At 43.1% G+C, this 17,644-nt stretch overlaps 1 protein-coding gene across 2 annotated transcripts in view; it reads left to right on the top strand.

The window, feature by feature from the left end:
* The window catches only part of LOC138286661 (astacin-like metalloendopeptidase), a 518,669-nt gene that overhangs the window by 81,100 nt on the left and 419,925 nt on the right, over positions 1–17,644 (top strand). For both annotated transcript variants that reach the window (XM_069227126.1, XM_069227127.1), the window contains exons 5-6: positions 18–135; positions 1,274–1,452. In XM_069227126.1, the coding sequence (XP_069083227.1) occupies positions 18–135; positions 1,274–1,452 (297 nt within the window). The remainder of the gene's footprint in view (positions 1–17; positions 136–1,273; positions 1,453–17,644) is intronic.

A 17,644-nucleotide genomic window follows, 5' to 3' on the forward strand; every position in this document is an offset into this window, starting at 1 on the left:
CTAGCCCTTTTTCACAGATTCTTTTCAGAGGTCTGTGTTCTCCAGTGCTATGCAGGAGATGGAAACCATGACCTGTATCAACTTTGAACCCCGCAGCTCTGAAAAAGAATACCTGCACATCATCTCTACCGAAGGGTAGGTTGTCTCATCTTTAGGTAATTATTCATTCTTATAGTAAAACCAGGAAGAAAAAATGCGCGGATGGCGTTTATACTGACCTTAAGATCAGTCATGTTTCTGGGTGCTAATCCACAGTTCCACCTCCCATTAAAAGACTTACACAAACTACGAGTTTAACAGAGTTAATGGAAATCTTACAACTTGTGAGATTCCGAAGTCAGGGAAGAGAGCTCTGTACATAAAAAGATAGTAAAGGCCTTTCTTTTTATGGGCGGAGCCTCCACCACAAGCGCGAGTCCTTGAAGTCATAACATTTTTATTAGTAAAATTGAACTCGTAATTTGTGAATACTATAAAAAATTGTAAACTTACACAAGTGTAAGTTTACCTCTTTGAATCAGGCCTAGAATATTTTGATAACTTGTGCAGCAAAGCCAAGCTCCTAAAAAAGTGCACAGAAGAACACAAAACGCACATGTATAGGGTCCGCTTATACTTTAAATTCTTCCTGGTCGTGCTAAGATTTACATTTACGCGCTGCTCATTGTAGAATGAATAAAAAATGTGGTATAATCCCGGTCAGACTTCAGATGGAGGAATCTGGTTGACCTATCATGATACACTTTCAGTTGATCCATTAACCAGGGCCACTGGAATTATGCAGCAGGGAGTACCAAACTATGCATCACGAAAGCACAAATTATGCACAGAATGCCCGCATTGTGCATTAGTATTACTTTATTATTTTGTCATTGTGCACATTCTAACATTGTCTTTAGAAAGCTTTGGCCTCATTAGCACCCAAATACAGCAATAAGCACCAGAAAGATGACCACTCAACCTTTGTGAAGAGCCTTCCATTTCGCAGCAACACGTCATTACTAACTTTCGATCCAGGTGTGTTAGATACATGTTTTTGTTAAAATTTGCAGATTATGCAGCAGATGATGGATTATGTAGCAAATGCAGAAAAATCAATAATTATTCAGAAATCGTCCCAGCTGCAAAATGTCATAATTCCAGTGGCACTGTGAATAACAAAGATGAACACAATGCCTGTACTAGACTTTGATTTGAAAATGGAGTCAGCCTTTCCTGACCAGTAGTCTAACCACATTGTGATTTTTTTTCTGTGTGCTTCTACCATCTGCAGCTGCTATACTTCCATTGGAAGGTCGGGGGGTGTACTGACTGTGGGACTAGATACAAACGGCTGCATCTTTCAAGGTTTAATTCAACATGAACTAATGCATTCCCTGGGCTTCTACCATGAACACAGTCGAACAGATCGTGACACATATATCGACATCATCTGGAAGTACATCGACATTGGTAAGGACCCTTAACTGTGTTCCCTTCTCTAGGAAGGGTCAGATTTAACACAGTGAAGTTAACTGCAGAATGCCATTTTTTGGAATACAGGTAAACGTGCAATAACATTGCCATTACATAAAAGTAATCTATTATCTACTGACATAAAGAAAAAACTATGAACAGTAAACTGTAAATACAAGCCTTAGGGAGTAAATTAATGGTAATTGGAAGATCAAGATAGCAAAGAATAAAAGGATAGAAAAGACAGAAGAGGGATAAAAAAGAATTAAAAAGTATACCTTCATAAGTAATATATGCTAAACACAATGCACCATAAAACAAATTAATATATTAATATATGTCATTAAACTTAAAGCAAAACCTTAAATATGGAAGATGCCCATAGAAATGTCAAGTAGTACAAACGTTGGCAACATTAGAAAGATAAGTAGTGAGAGGAGACCACAATATCTCTCTTCTAACCAACACTGGAAACGTTTGTAAATTGTATCTGTTAAGGCTGTGGTTATGGCACACTAAGTTCCATCATAGTTTAATATTGAGATTTTCTGTGGATTTCCAATGAGATGTAACAATTTATAATCCTATTGCAAGTAACAAATTTGCCATTTATTTTGTTATTTATCCATAGTGTATGTGATCCACCAATAAATATTTTGTCTAGGGAAAATGGTTCCAGAGGCAGCATGAATCATGAATAATAAGTCTGAATTTGAACATATGTAGAGGTGTAAAAAATAGTCCATTATAAAAATAGTATAATGTTTGTGTTCAATTGGCTGAATGACCTGTGGAATGTATTTTTGCCCAGATGTTACCCCATATAGAAAGAGGCCAACCAAATTGTATATCAATTTCCCATAATGTTTCCTGTTTAGATTTGGGTCTAACTTAGATGGTTGTGGTAAGTGTTTGATAAATGAGGGAGGCTGAATGAGTTTTATGTAGTGAATAGGTATTTGTTTGCTGAACATCAGACTAGTAGAAAGATTGTAAAAAGAAGTGAGAGCCAGTGAAAGAAGATCATGTAATTTGTTTTATTGATTGAGAAATGAAGATGGTAAAATATGTGATTGGCAATGATCCCACAAAGGAATAACTGTATTGTTTGTGATGAGTTGAGAAACAATAAGTAGGCCGTTATCAATCCATCTCTTCTTTGAGAAGAGGCCCTTTATTGAACCAAATGAGACTCTGACGGAATTGCTGAAATGGAGATGCATTAGAGATAAGCGATTTGATCAGAGAACAAGAGTGTGAGATTAATGATGATAGCCAAAGCATAGGGGGTTAGGATATATAGATAATCTGTTTGTGGGAACAAGGAAGGATAATGGAGGTTTCTAATTCAACCCATAATTTAGGTTCAATGAAGGTAGAATGACAAATAAAGGGTTGTATGTGCTTTATACCAAAGGCCCTGTGATAGAGATAGAAGTCAGGAAAGTTAACACCTCCTGCCAATTTGGGAAGTTTAACTCTGTTCAATGATATTTGCGGTCTTTTACCATTTCATAAGAATTTAGATAAAATTGTATCCAGGGAAGTGAAATATTTCCTAGGACTGTTAAGTGGTATCATCTGAAGAGAAAAATTGATGATGGGGAGGATCATAATTTTAATTGTATCCAGGTGCCCCCACCGTGATAAGAAGAGGGGTGACGACCCTTGAGTAAGATGAGTAATCTACTAGTTGTACGATCAAGATTTATTTTTATGGTATCTTCAAGATTATTAGTGTAAAAATCCCCAAACATTTCATTTTAGCAGGATTCCAGGACAGTCCTGCTCCAGTGAAAGGTTCTTTAAAGCAGTATTTATTAAGTGGTAGAACTTCAGATTTATCCAAAGTAAGCTTGCAACCGAATACCTCAGAATATGATCTCAATTCTTTAAAGAAAGACAATAGGGGGAGATTGGTTGTGAAATGAAAAGAAGAATGTCATCAGCATATTCAGTATTTTTGATATAAGTATCCTTAATTCGAAATCCATGTAGAGTTTCAGAATTGTTTAGTTGATGAAAGAAGGGTTCTAATGCCAATATAAATAATAAAGGAGATAAAGGGCATCCTTGTCTGATGCCTCTTTTGAGATGAAAAAAAGGTGATTGTACACAATTCACTAATACTGTAGAGCGAGGTGAAGAATATAATATTGACATAAGTTGGAGAATTCTGGGTCCAAAGCCATGCCATTCTAAAGCTTTCTTAAGGAACTGCCAATAAACTCTATCTAATGCCTTTTCTGCATCCAGGGTAAGTGCCGCTAAAGAGGAGGTAAGTTTATTTGTTTTACTAATGATATTTAAAAAGATACATGAATTATTTGCAATATTTCTGTTTTTGAGGAAGACGGATTGTTCACGGGAGCCCAAATTAGATATAAGATCCATTATTCAAAGAGATAGGGCTTCAGCAAACATTTTTCAGTCTGTATTAATTAAATAAATGGGGCAGTAGTTTTTACATAAAGTCAAGTCACAGTCTTTTTCTGGAATGATACAAATCATAGCTTCTGTGAAGGAACCGGTGGATGAATTTATAAAAAGAACATAATTAATAAGTTTGAAGAGTTGAGGAAATAAAATCAGAGAAAACTGAAGATAGAACTCAATGGTAAATCCATCTGGACCTGGTTCTTGGTCTTTTGGTAAACATTTATTTGCCGTTTGAAGTTCGCCCATGGTAAATTCAGTTTCCAGGAAGGAGGTATCAGAGTTAATAGATTTATGAGGTTTAAGAAAGTATGAATTAATGTGATCCTCTGAATAATAAATATTTGGAGTATAAAGTGTTTGGTAATATTTAGCAAAACAATCTGCTAGATCAGAATCACAGAGTAATTGGGCACCAGAGAAATTGGTGATGGTCTTTCCATTGTTGTTTTCCTTTTTACCTTTTAAATAATTAGCAAGCAAAGTTCCTGCTTTGTTTTTACCACCGTAATAGTGAGCATTAACTATTAGAAGCGTACAGCACACTTTTTCAGTTGATAGTTTGTTAAACTGTATTTTTGCTGGTAGCAACGCTTCTAAATCTGTCTTGTTTTTTGAAGTATAATATACATATTCTAAGTGTTTGGTATTAGTTAATATTTTAACAGTCTATTTCTTTGAGTTTTCTCTTAGATGCAACATAATTAATCATAACCCCGCGGGATGCAGCCTTAAAAGCATCCCATACAAAATTAAAGGAAGTGTTACTGTTATCATTCTCCTCAAAAAAGGTTAGGGCAAAAGAATAAAATGCTGTAAGAAAGGCTTTATCTGGGAGTAAGGAATTATTGAACCATGATCTTGATTTGTGATTACGTGTATTTGGGAGTTCGAGATCAGTCATAACAGGGGCATGGTTAGAAATCAAAATTGAACCTATCTCAGAGTGGGTCAAATGTTGAAGAAGGTTTGTGCTTAAAAAATGTAGTTGAACCTAAATTTAGATTGATGAGGGATACATTAAAAGGAATATTCCTGAAGGTCCGGGTTGAATATTTTCCAGGAATCAGACACTGAATTGTATGAAATAGTATTTTGGAATGCTTTATGTGCTTTATGAGGTGAAAACGTAACAGAGGAAGATCTCTCTAAGAAGGGGTCCAATACTTGATTACACTCACTACTCAATATGAATTCTGTAAGTAGTGTTGTTTCATTTTGTGAGAAATTGATAACCAAAAATCAGAGTCAGGATGTGTTAGACCATAGACATTACAAAAAGTGAAGGGAATGTCATTAATTATAAGGTGAACTAGTACTTATCTACTTTCAAAATCACATTCCTGAGAGACAAACAAAATATTGAGACGTTTATGGCATAATATTATAGCTCCATTTTTATGATGAATAGAAGGTAAAAAAAATAAGTCACCAACCCAGCATTTCTTCAATGAATTAACTTCTGTCAGTGATGTGTGTCTCCTGAAGAAAAGCAATTTGACATTTAAGGTTAGATAAGTGTGACAATACTCGCTGGTGTTTAACCTGGTTCTTTAGGCTCATAGCATTCCATGTAACTGCTCTTATATTTACTGTGTGAACAGACATGGGAATGAAAAATCAACACATGTGAAGGTAAGTGCAATTTGCTTGAAAGCAATACGATGACGAGAAAAAGAAAGATAAGAAGAGAAAGATAAAAGGTAAGGAAAGAATAAAGAAAAAGAGTAACATCAGAAAAGATAGAGTTAGAAATACACGGGCAATACAGGAAAGAAAATATCCTTAATTGCTTATAAGAAAAGCATAACAAAATAGAACATCCTAATGGATGTGAGGGAATGGGACACCTAAGAAAGACGCACCTGACTGGGCTCCAGAAAGCTACGAAAGTGATATTCAGAACAAATGAGGTACAGATTTACCATTTAAAGACAAAGCATAAAGATGTCAGTGGACGAGACACAAGTAGGGAAGACACATATAGATTTGCAAAAATCTGTCATTGATCAATACTGAAACACAAGAAGAAAGGGAAATAAGGATTAACATTGGTATCTCATGTAATATAACCTGAAAAAAACAGCAGTCTACTAGTAAAATATTGTCTCTAGATAAAATATAGTAAAGTCATGCAATGGTATTCATAGCAACTTCCATTGCTTCATGACTTCATTGACAAATGAAAACCGTCAAATCTTCTGGTTCCTCAAATGTAAATTGTTTGTCTATGTAAGTGATTTAAAAAAAACATGGATGTAGCAAGTCATATCTGATGTTTAAGGACTTCAACTGAGGTATCATCTCGAGAAATCGTTTCCTCTTGGCGGCAGTGGCATTAGAGACATCTTGTGTAAAATAAACTTTATTCCCATTCCATTGTAAAATGTGAATTTGTTTAGCCATTGATAATATTTGGATCAGTGCAGAGAACTGTAAAAAAAGAATGATAATCTCTTTGGGCTTAGAGTTTAAACAGGTTGCAGATTTGGACCATAAACAGTGAGCTCTTCGTATGCTAAGAGGATTTTGATTTTGTAGGTGAAGTATTTAAAGTATAGTGTTCTGCAGGAAGGCAATCTTATTTAAACTTTCTACATTCTCTGGTATTCCATATAACCTAAGATTGATCCTGCAATTTCTATTTTCCAAACCTCCTGTAAATTTATTGAGTTGTGAAATTTCTTTTAGAAGATGAGAAACAGGCAAATAGTCTTCAACATCACTAACCCTTTGTTCAATGGCAGAGGTGATGATAATGGGAAGACCATTTTTCTTCAATGCGTTGAATCAAAGTACTTGTTTCGATGACAAATAGTTTTAAAGTTCCAGTCTCTTCCATGATATCTTAAAGAGTAAAAGGAGAAGGTAATTTGGAGGGAGATTCAACATCCTTTTTATGGCACTTAACCGAGCCTGATGGCTTTTTGGGAATGGCACCTACCGCAGCTGTTGACGGAACATCACTAAATTCATCATCTACTTCCATTATAGCTGAAAGACAGCTTGGGCAAATTTCCTTTTGATGATGAGGTTTCCTAATGAAGGGTTTCGTAGTAGAGAAGGAAGAGGTCATTTTGTGGGTTAGCTTATAAGGTTTGCCCATGAAGAGTGTGTGAATCAGTAGCTCCAGACAAGATAGATGTAATATTCAGACTAAACCAGTGAGATTGGCAGTCTCAGAGTTAAAAACATGAAACTCGTTCGAAATGAATGGAAGGAAATCAAGAAAAAAAAACAATTTGTCATTATACAGGAGTAAATATGAGAGCCAGCATCACTATAAATAACTTCTATGGCATTGAATCTTGAGCATCGAGATACTTTAGTATTCAAGATATGCATCCATGAAAGTTAGATAGAAAAACAGGCTGTGGCAAAATGACCAACAGTGCAGAAATATTCACATAAGTACTGTGGTTCCATAGGTCAAAACAACTTTAATAATGTCATGTTGAAAAAAAGGTTTATACATGACATAGAACGTTGGATGAAAAATTTGCCATTAAATATGCATTGTGTAGGTAGAATAAAGCAATATTTATATTTACGGAGTAAGTCTCACAATATCGCCTTCCATATTGTCAAGACAGAGGTACATTAAATTCCTTCGGAGTGTGAACAATAAAAAAAATGTCAGTTGATTCCTGAATGAATCTTTCGTATGTGAAGAAAAACCTCTAAAATGCTGTCTAAATGTAAATAGGGGCACAGAGCTTCAATTACAGGCATCCATCTTGCATGGCATCTGTGCCCCAAGATGCCATTTTAAGTTATTTGTGTGAAACTTGCTGCAGAGAAAGAGCAGAGCCTAGTCTAGACATTTTTTATTTTATTTTTGTGTCCTCCTTTGCCTTGTGCGCTATCAGGATGACCTCCAAGTTCTTTCTTCAATGGTGTGAGCCAGCCCCGAGGAGATCAAGGATTCTCAGGTAGGAAAGGCGGGGATGTTGACTTATGGGTGCCATCCACCCATCATCACGTCTTGATCCAGTGTGGTTGTAACCATTGGACCTTCACTTGACAATCCTATGCCAAACCAGCCTTACAACATAGTTGGTTTTATGCCCTTGCTTCCCGTACCAACCACCTTATCAGGGGGGGCCACAGTTTCTCAGCCTTTTTTGTGTGAGATCGGTTTAGTTCCATCTTGCAAACTGCATTCAACCATTCAGTCTTTGAGAGGGCCACTGGAGATATCCAATGTTTAAATATTTCCCTTCTACCCAAAAGCACCAGGTAAACTAACAGGTTTCTATTACAGCCCCGGGGGAAACCCACATTATGGGGGTTATTACAACTTTGGAGGAGGTGTTAATCCGTCCCAAAAGTGACGGTAAAGTGACGGATATACCACCAGCCGTATTACGAGTCCATTATATCCTATGGAACTCGTAATACGGCTGGTGGTATATCCGTCACTTTACCGTCACTTTTGGGACGGATTAACACCTCCTCCAAAGTTGTAATAACCCCCTATGTGACCACCCAAAAAAGATCAGTTCCAGACCAGCTCCTGTTGTTACTCATCCGAGAATGAGGAATTCTCAATCAGTGAGTTGAATGCTCTTCCTCTACCTCTCACGCCATTTCTTTCTATGGTGTTTCACACCATTTCATTTCTGCCTCTGTCTGCCATGGTGAATCGCAGCACAGCCACCTTATCCCAGAGTGCACCGTGATCAGGCGCTAGCTGACCGCCATGTTCCCCTCAGCAATCGCCTGTATTTCAAGACATGCTTGAAATGTGGATGTGATTAAAATACATAGATATAACATTACACAATAACTGACACACTTTAAATACGTAGTTATAACATTACACAAAAACTGACATGCATGTAGCTGCTCTCTCAGCTGCAGAAGCAGAAAGATAAGAACAAACAAAGCAGTCCTCTACCTCCTTGACCTTTTAAATACTCAGACAACGATTGATAATACACATTATAACTATACACATTCTCATGCCATGGAACATGTGAAAACTTTTTTCTCAGATAGGGGAGATTTGTCTATTGGTCTAAGGGTAGAATTGGTTGAAACATGAGGGATATCCTTTACCAACAAATACAAATCCAACAACCATCCAAACACTGAAACAGAAATGGCAAATGTCAAACTCACAAACAATATTTTGCAGTGTTGCAGTGTTGTAGGAAATCTCAGCTAAAGTGTTAGTCCTGTAGGTGTTATCCTGCTTCTCTAACCTCTCTCGAAATCTGCCAGGATTTTTATTCTGCATAAACTACAGGCTTATAAGAGCTATCGTCCTCAGACCATTACCCTAACTCTCTGACCTTTCAGCATTAGTCAGTTGTCAAAGAGAATATGGCCTTATTGTTGCATACTCTTGTCTCATTGGAGGCTCGTCGATGTCCGTCAAATCGTCGTCAGAGTCACACTTGATCTTTGTGAGATGTGCCCATTCAGGGCATGAATACGTCTGGTTGTTCCTTCTCTCTCTTTTGGGTCATTTGGGACTGATCAAGCCCAGGCTTTCATCCACAATATCACTCTGGACGGCCTTCGCTTGTTCTTCTATATCACTGTCGTCCCTAATTGTCTCTAGTCTCTTCTTGGGCGTCAAGTCTTTTTCAGGTGGTTTTCATTTTTGGCCAACCCACCTTGGAAGTGCTTGAGATGTCTGGCTCTGATGAGGCTGAATCGATATCTGAGGTGGAGCTTCCTTGTCATGCCCCAACTTTTAGAGGGATTTGCTGCGGCAGACTAGTTTTGGCCTTCCACAAATTGTCACTGTGCCTGTGAATGTGTACTCTCATCCAGTGGTCAGTATCATACTGGTCGATGGAATGACACCACTCTTGTCAATCATTTGCTCTGTATGATGCTCATCTGATGGAGACTATGGACCTCAGTCTGGTCTTCCTTTTCTTCTGAAGCTTCAAACCTCTCAAATCTGTGGCAACTCCAGGAGTCAGTGGATGTTGGCTCCTCTTTTTCCTCTTTGTGCCTTGCCCTCTTGGTGTAGGAGGCATGAATCTAATTCGGCAGACCAGCACTCTTGTTATTGGCAGTGTTATCAACCAGGATCATCTGGTAGGGACCTCTCTAGCTCTCCTTCAAACAAGAATACAGACATGTTTCTTGATGTGAATCCTATCACCAGGGTTCAGGTCATGCGCTGGGGACCCTCGGACAGCCGAAGTAGCAACATCTGTAGGAAAGTGCCACTGTTGGCATGGTTACCCCCCCCAACTTTTTGCCTATTGTTGATGCCAACTTTAATTGAAAGTATGCTGGGATCCTGCTAACCAGGCCCCAGAACCAGTGTTCTTTCCCAAAATCTGTACCTTTGTTTCCACAATTGGCACACCCATGGTACACAGTTAAGTCCCTTGTAAAAGGTACCCATGGTACCAAAGGCCCTGTGGCAAGGGAAGATCCCCAAGGGCTGCAGCATCTATTATGCCACCCTAGGGGACCACTCACCAAGCACATGTACTCTGCCTTTGCAGTTTGTGTGTGCTGGTGGGGAGAAAAAGGCAAAGTCGATGTGGCACCCCTTTCATGGTGCCATGCCCACAAACCACTGCCTGTGGCATAGGTAAGACACCCCTCTAGCAGGCCTTACAGCCCTAAGGCAGGGTGCACTATACTACAGGTGAGGGCATAGATGCATGAGCAATATGCCCCTAGAGTGCCTAAGTCCATTCTTAGACATTGTAGGTTCAGTGTAGCCATAATGAGTGTATGGTCTGGGAGTTTGTCATTATGAGCTCCACAGCTCCATAATGGCTACACTGAATACTGGGAAGTTTGATATTAAACTTCTCAGCACAATAAACCCCCACTAATGCCAGTGTGGGATTTATTGAAAACTGCACACAGACTGCAACTTCGAGATGCCCCCTGTATGTTAGCCAAACTGCTATCGTAGGACTGACCGGTCTGCGCCAGCTTGCCATTTTCAGACACATTTCTGACCACATGGGGTGAGAGTCTTTGTTCTCTCAGTGGTCAGAATCAAAGCCTGTCCTCAGTAGAGATGCTTCACACCTCCCCTCTGCAGGAACTGTAACACCTGGTGGTGAGCCTCAAAGGCTCAAAGGGCACTCCAGCTAGTGGAGTTGCCCACCTTCCGGACAAAGCCCCACTTTTGGCTGCAAGTCCGGTGGGAAAACGGAGGAGTGACCACCCAGCCAGGACCACTCCTAAGGTGTCCAGAGCTGAGGTGACCCCCTCCTTGCAGAATCCTCCATCTTGGTTTGGAGCACAGGAACCAATGGGATTAGGTGTGTGTCCCCTCCCCAGAGGTAGTGGTCACAAGGTGGGTGTAGCCACCCTCTGGGACAGTAGCCATTGGCTACTGCCCTCTCACCCCTAAAACACCCCTGATTCTAGGATTTAAGGGCCTCCCTGAACCCAGCTCACCAGATTCCTGACGACCTGACAAGAAGAAGAAGGACTGCAGAGCTCAAACCCTCAGCAGAGAAGAAGGAAGACAACAACAAATTGTGCCCCAGGCCTACCGGCCTGACTCCTGCTTCAAAGAACCTGCAAAATAAAAGCGACACATCCAGCGGGACCAGCAACCTCTGCCAAGCTCTAGAGGACTGCCCTGCACCCAAAAGGACACAGATCTCCCATGGGCAGCAGCCCTGTCCAAGAAGAAACAATAACGAAGGACTCCAATCTAACTCCGAATGCGTGAGTTCTAATCACTCTGCACCTGACACCCACTGCCAGTGTCCAGGTGGCCCAACCAGCTAGCGAGGATCCCCAGGCAATTCTGAGCAAGTGCCCACCCTGGGTTGACGTCTCCACCCCTCCACGACAACCCCTGCAGAGGGAATCCTGAGGACACCCCTGCCTGCCAAGCTCTAGATGAAGATATCTGACGCCTAAAGACAGAGTGCACCCACAGCCCCCATGCCTTGGAGAATCCGACCTCCAGTGCAGCAACGTTCAGCAGGTGGCCGTCCTCCCTGTCCAGCCTGTGGTTTGCCCGAGACCACCCCCTGGACCTCACCTGCAGCCTCTGAGTAAACCCTTGATTGGAGACCCAACATCTTGTTTGCACCCTGCACCTGGCCGCCCCAGCGCCGCTTAGGGTGTATGTTTGATGCCTACTTGTGGCCTCCCCAGTGCTCTAAGCCCACCAGGTCGGCCCTCCAAAGTCGTGGCTACTTACCTGCCTGCAAATCTATTGAAGTACTTACCTGCGACTTGAATCATGTGGTTCTAAAATTAAATTGAGAAAATATTTTTTTGCCATATTAAAACTATGGGTCTGGAGTTAAGTCATTGAGTGTGTCCTTCTTCTATTGTGTTTATACTAATGCTTTGCACTACCCTCTGATAAGCCTAAATGCTCAACCACACTACCACAAAAGATAGCATTTTGTTAAGCCTTTGGGTAATCACTGGACTCTGTGCACATTAAGGCCTGCATTATGACATTGGAGGCAAATGCCACCTACCGCCATGGCAACAACCGCCAACATACTGTCGGCGTGGCTACCGACCATCCATGGCATTATGACCGTAGACGGAATACCGTCAGAAGGCTGGTGGAATTCCATCAACGGTCATGGCGGTGGACGGCGGTAAAGTGGCGCTGTTCCATGATACGACCTGGCGGTGTTTTGCTGGTGGACGCTGCTGCTGGCAGCAGCGCCGCGTCCCGTCTCCTGCCGGAGGACCCCGTGAAAGCAGGTAAGTCGGGTTCTCCGAAAGGAGAGGGGGATGGGGGTGTTGTGTGCGTGAGTGGGGATGGGAGTGTGTGTGACTGTGTATGAATGCGCACATGCATGTCTAATGCATGTGTGCATGAATGAGTGTGAGTGTACATGCATGTTGTGTCGTGAGATTGCGTGTGTGCCTGGATGTATGTTCGTGAGTGTTGATGTGAGTGAGTATGAATGTATGAATGCGTGGGTGAATATGTGTATGCGTGTGTGTATGGGTGTGTAGGTATGTGCATGTATGTGTGTAAATGTGCAGGGGGTCGGGAGAGGGAGCGGAAGGGTGAGGGAGGATTCTTGGCAGGGGGGCGGAGGATACCCCTATCAGTGCCAGGGAAGGAATTCCCTGGCACTGATAGTGCCTACCGCTATGGTTTCAGTGGCGGTACCGAAACCACTGAAACCATGGCGGCGGCAGGGTCATTAGGCCATTGGCAGGCTAGTGACAGCCCCCGGGCTGGAGTCTGAAGTCTCCAGCCCGCCGGTCGTTACCGCCGTGGCGGTCGGTGTGGTACATTGGCGGTTTGGCTTTGGCCAAACCACCAGTGTCATATTAGTGGAGGTAGGTACCGCCAACCTGTTGGTGGTAATACCTCCTCTATTCCACCAACTGCCAGAGTTTTAATGAGGGCCTATATATCTCTCTTTGATATAGTATATACAGAGCCAGCTTCCTACAGCGTCCAGCTCACAAAAGATAGAACGTACCACGGAAATCCCTTGCCATACTCGAGGACCAGGTCATCTGTGATGTTCACAAGAGCAGATGCCCAGACAATGGGTATTTGCATGGCTCTCCACATTAATATCCCATGAGAAGACAATCCAGTTCTTTTACAAGGGGTAGTTTAAATGCTCATGAGCCCCAAAGGAGGAGGGTCAGGCCATTTGAGCAATATGGAGGCACAAGCTTTAGCCAGTTTGCTTTGATTGTCCCATTTAGTCTTTCTACCACCCCTGATGCTTCTAGCCTGTAGCTCCAGTGGAATCTCTGGCCAAACCCTAGGGCTGCATAGAGTAACTTCATTATCTCACTCTTGAAGTGAAGTTCCTAGATCCGATTCAAGATGAACTGGCATCCTGAATCTCAGTATCAAATCTCACAACAATGGTCTGGTGACTCTTAGGCTGTCACATCTCCGGGTGGAATATGGCTCAAACCATCGTGAGAAGAGACACACAGTGAAAACACACACAGATACCAGTTATGATATACCAAACACATGTTATTCAGCACAGTATATACTCTTATTATTTTCTTAACATCAAAAACATATGAGTTAATATTTATTTTTTAGATTGGTTTATTCCCCTTGTGTATTCCCCACCTGTTACCACATGTGGTACATTCCTTCTGTTGAGGGAGCCTGCTTTAGAATGTTGAGTGTGGCGCTGTGAAGAATGTCGACAGGGAGTTGATGGAAGTGGTAGTGGATACTCTGAATAAAGACTACTACACTACATCTTCTACGTTTCATCTTTATAACATTGGCGACGATTTTCCTGCGTAAGGGGGCAGTGCTAGTCTCCTCCCCTTCTACTTCATCCACTTCCACTCCCTAAGAAGTATCGTCTGTATGAGTTGCTGAAGCACATACTTCAAAGTCTCCAGTGAGCTCCTCCCTTCTCCTTAACTTTCCCACACTGGGCGCTGGGGAAAGACTTTCCTCCAACCATTAAAACAAGGTACTGTAAAATTACATTTCTTCTATTACCTGTCTCCAGCTTTCGAGCACCTGCTTTTCGTACTGCCCAAATTCACCGGATTTCTACAATTTAAATATACCAAGTAAATCTATTTTTGGTACCCCCCTTCATTCCTCACCTTACTATGCTCCGAATACTCTCTAGCTCCTTGTGGAGCGAAGGCTCTTGGAGTTCGTCTCTCTTCAGAGACTGCTGCAGGACTTCCGGGTCCTCCGACATAAGCGTGTGTCCCTTCATCTCGTCAGCAGCACAGCTCCTTATTGAGCAAGGGCTCTTGAATTCCCTCTCTCCTCAGAGGCTAATGCAGGTACTCCGGACTCCTTGTCAGCATTGCATTCCTCCTTAATTTCTACCATCTAGTACACACCTGTGTGAGACTCTCACAATATAATCTGACCGCACTCAGTGACACGCACACCAAGCATTTTATTCATGAAACATGCGTGTCCTGAAGAGCCTTATTCAGTGGCAAGGCACACTATAAATAGGAAAAAAAAAAAAAGTTTCTCCTCATTTTCATGTATTCGTTGCTAATTTAACTCTGCATGTCCTAAAACAGAACTTCCTCATATATTGTTGTGATAATCTATTCCAAGCTAATCTTTAAAGAAAACACATTATGGTGGTCATTACAACCCTGGCGGATGGTGTTAAAGCGGCGGTAAGACCGCAAACAGGCCGGCGGAAAAAATGGGAATTATGACCGTGGCGGAAACCGCCAACGAAGACAGCCACTTTAACACTCCGACCGCCACGGCGGTACAGACAAACAGCTTGGCGGTCACCGCCAACAGACAGGCGGAAGACAAAGTACCGCCCACAGTATCACAACCTACCAATCCGCCACCTTTTCTGGGGCGGATTCTCCGTGGATAAAAACACGGCGGAAACAGCCATTTCAAAGGGAAAATGCTCACCTCTACACACTCCACGAGGAATGAGGACACCATGAAACCGGAACTCCAAATACGCACAAAAAGGGGGGGGGGCGACAGAAGAAAGACAGTTTGAGTGCATGGCTTACTGCTACCGTTGGCGGACAATATAGACACAGCAGCCCCCTGCACTACGCCGCGCTGTTGGCCTCTACAGATGCAGTTCCTGGGATATGTCCTACATGGCTATGGTGGACATCAGCACACATAGATGACACAGGGGCATGTATACCTGTACTTGGCACTCTACAGAGGTGGGGTGGAGTGCCACATGGCCTGCATTACGGAGGGGCCTAGCCTACGGAACTCGCCCTGGCCTAGGGAAACCCACAGCCCTCCTCCCCCACCCAGACACCTTCACTGCACGCAAAGTCCGCTGAATGATGTTGTACTCACCCCCTTGTGTCTGCTGTGATGCCCTCACGCGCCCATCCAACTCAGAGTAGGCCACCGCCAGGATCCTGACCATCAGGGGGGTCATGGTGCGACGGGCACCCCTCCCACGTTGGGAGCCCATCCCCAGCTGAGCCTCCGCCGTCTTCTTGCTCCAGAGGCGAATGTCCTCCCATCTTTTACGGCAGTGGGTGCTCCGTCTCTGGTGGACCCCCAGGGTCCGGACGTCCTTGCCGATGGCACGCCAAATATCCTTCTTCTGGTGGGCGCTGACCTACATGACATGTACAGGGGAAGAAGAGAAGTCATTACCAACTGCACCGTCATAGTGAGTGGTCCACATCCCTATCCTTGCCATGTGGCACATGCATTCACAGTCCTTCATGCACGCAGAACTGTGCCCCCTTCCTTCTTACAACCAGCCCTCTCCACACAGGCATAGCCCATACAACTTGCTCCCTGTGTACTCACCTGTTGGTATGGAGGACCGTAGAGTAACGTGTACTGGGGAGGACCCCGTCCACGAGCTTCTCCAACTCCTGTGCAGTGAAGGCAGGGGCCCTTTCCCCAGACGCACGAGCCATTGTCTCTTCCAGACCAAGGTCACAGCAGCACTTGCAGTGTAGGTCCTCTCCTGTCGAAGATCAGGTATCGAGTGATTGAGCAGATAGAAAATGGCGGTCACCTCTGCGGCGGTGAGGTCCGCGGCGGTGCGTATCATCACCGCCGGCGCACTTCGTCATTGGCTCCTGGGACCCATAGGGTCCAATGTTAACCAATGCAGCATTGCGCCGCGGTCTTCGGCCGCCTACTGCAACGGTGTACAACACCAGCGCAGTTACCTCACATCCCATTGTCCCAGTTTAGAGGTCAGGCAGCCGCCCTTTCAGGGGCCCACATGGCTTCATTTTCAACTGTGTCACACATACCTAGGCCTGGACTCAACACACATACAGACAACTGTTTGGATTAATTTTCGTGTTCTGTGTAGACTGTGGGTACATACCTCTGAGTTGTTTGACTCTGTGGTCGCTGTTGTCCTTCCTAGGCACCGTCAGCTGGGACATGTGAGAGATGGCGGAATCCTCCAGTGTACCGACCGCTGGTGGACCTGTTGACAATGGAGGAGCGACATTAAATCATCACCTACAGATTTGACCGTGCCACAATCCAGGAACTGTGTACCCAGTTGGAGCCTGACCTGATGTCAGATATCCGCCATCCCACAGGGATCCCCCCTCAAGTGCAGGTGCTATCAGTGTCCATTTCCTTGCAAGTGGGTCTTTTCAAACAACAGTGGCCCTGGCATCAGGGATGTCCCAACTTGTTGTCCAGAGTGTTGTCTGCCCTGCTGAAACACATGAGGAGCTACATCGTTTTCCCTCAGGTGGAGGATTTGGCTACAGTGAAAGGTGACTTCTATGCCCTTGGACATATCCCTAACATCATAGGTGCCATTGATGGGACCCATGTAGCTCTGGTCCCCCCCCACAGGAGTGAACAGGTGAACAGGAACCGGAAGAGTTATCATTTGATGAATGTACAGATGTATGTTTGGCAGACCAGTACCATGCTTTTGGTCATATCTTTTCTTGTACCCTTCCTGATGTGTTTTGACTTGATTCTTCATTTTATCTATTTGAACCCATTTAGGCTCTCCTCCACCCAGCCAGTTGGGGGGTCAATTTGGTGCCTGGTAACCTCCCTTTGAGCGCTAAGAAGGGTGATACCTTGGTAACTGAATTAGGGGTTGTGTGATAGGACCAAATCATTTTTTTAAGTGCTTTATCAGGAGGACTCCTTGATATGTGTGCGGTTTGTATACACTCTTTGATCATACGGTTGACGCGTTCCACCAACCCGTTTGCTCTAGGGCAATACAATGCTGTTTTGTGATGTATGATAGACAGCCTTTGTAAGAACTCGCGCATTTCCTCAGAAGTGAATTAGACAGCGTTGTCTGTTACTATAGTGCTAGGCACACCTGCTGTCATGAATGTATCGGTTAAGAAA

Source organism: Pleurodeles waltl, chromosome 3_2 (genome assembly GCF_031143425.1).
Source record: "Pleurodeles waltl isolate 20211129_DDA chromosome 3_2, aPleWal1.hap1.20221129, whole genome shotgun sequence".
Taxonomy (NCBI): Eukaryota; Metazoa; Chordata; class Amphibia; order Caudata; family Salamandridae; genus Pleurodeles; species Pleurodeles waltl.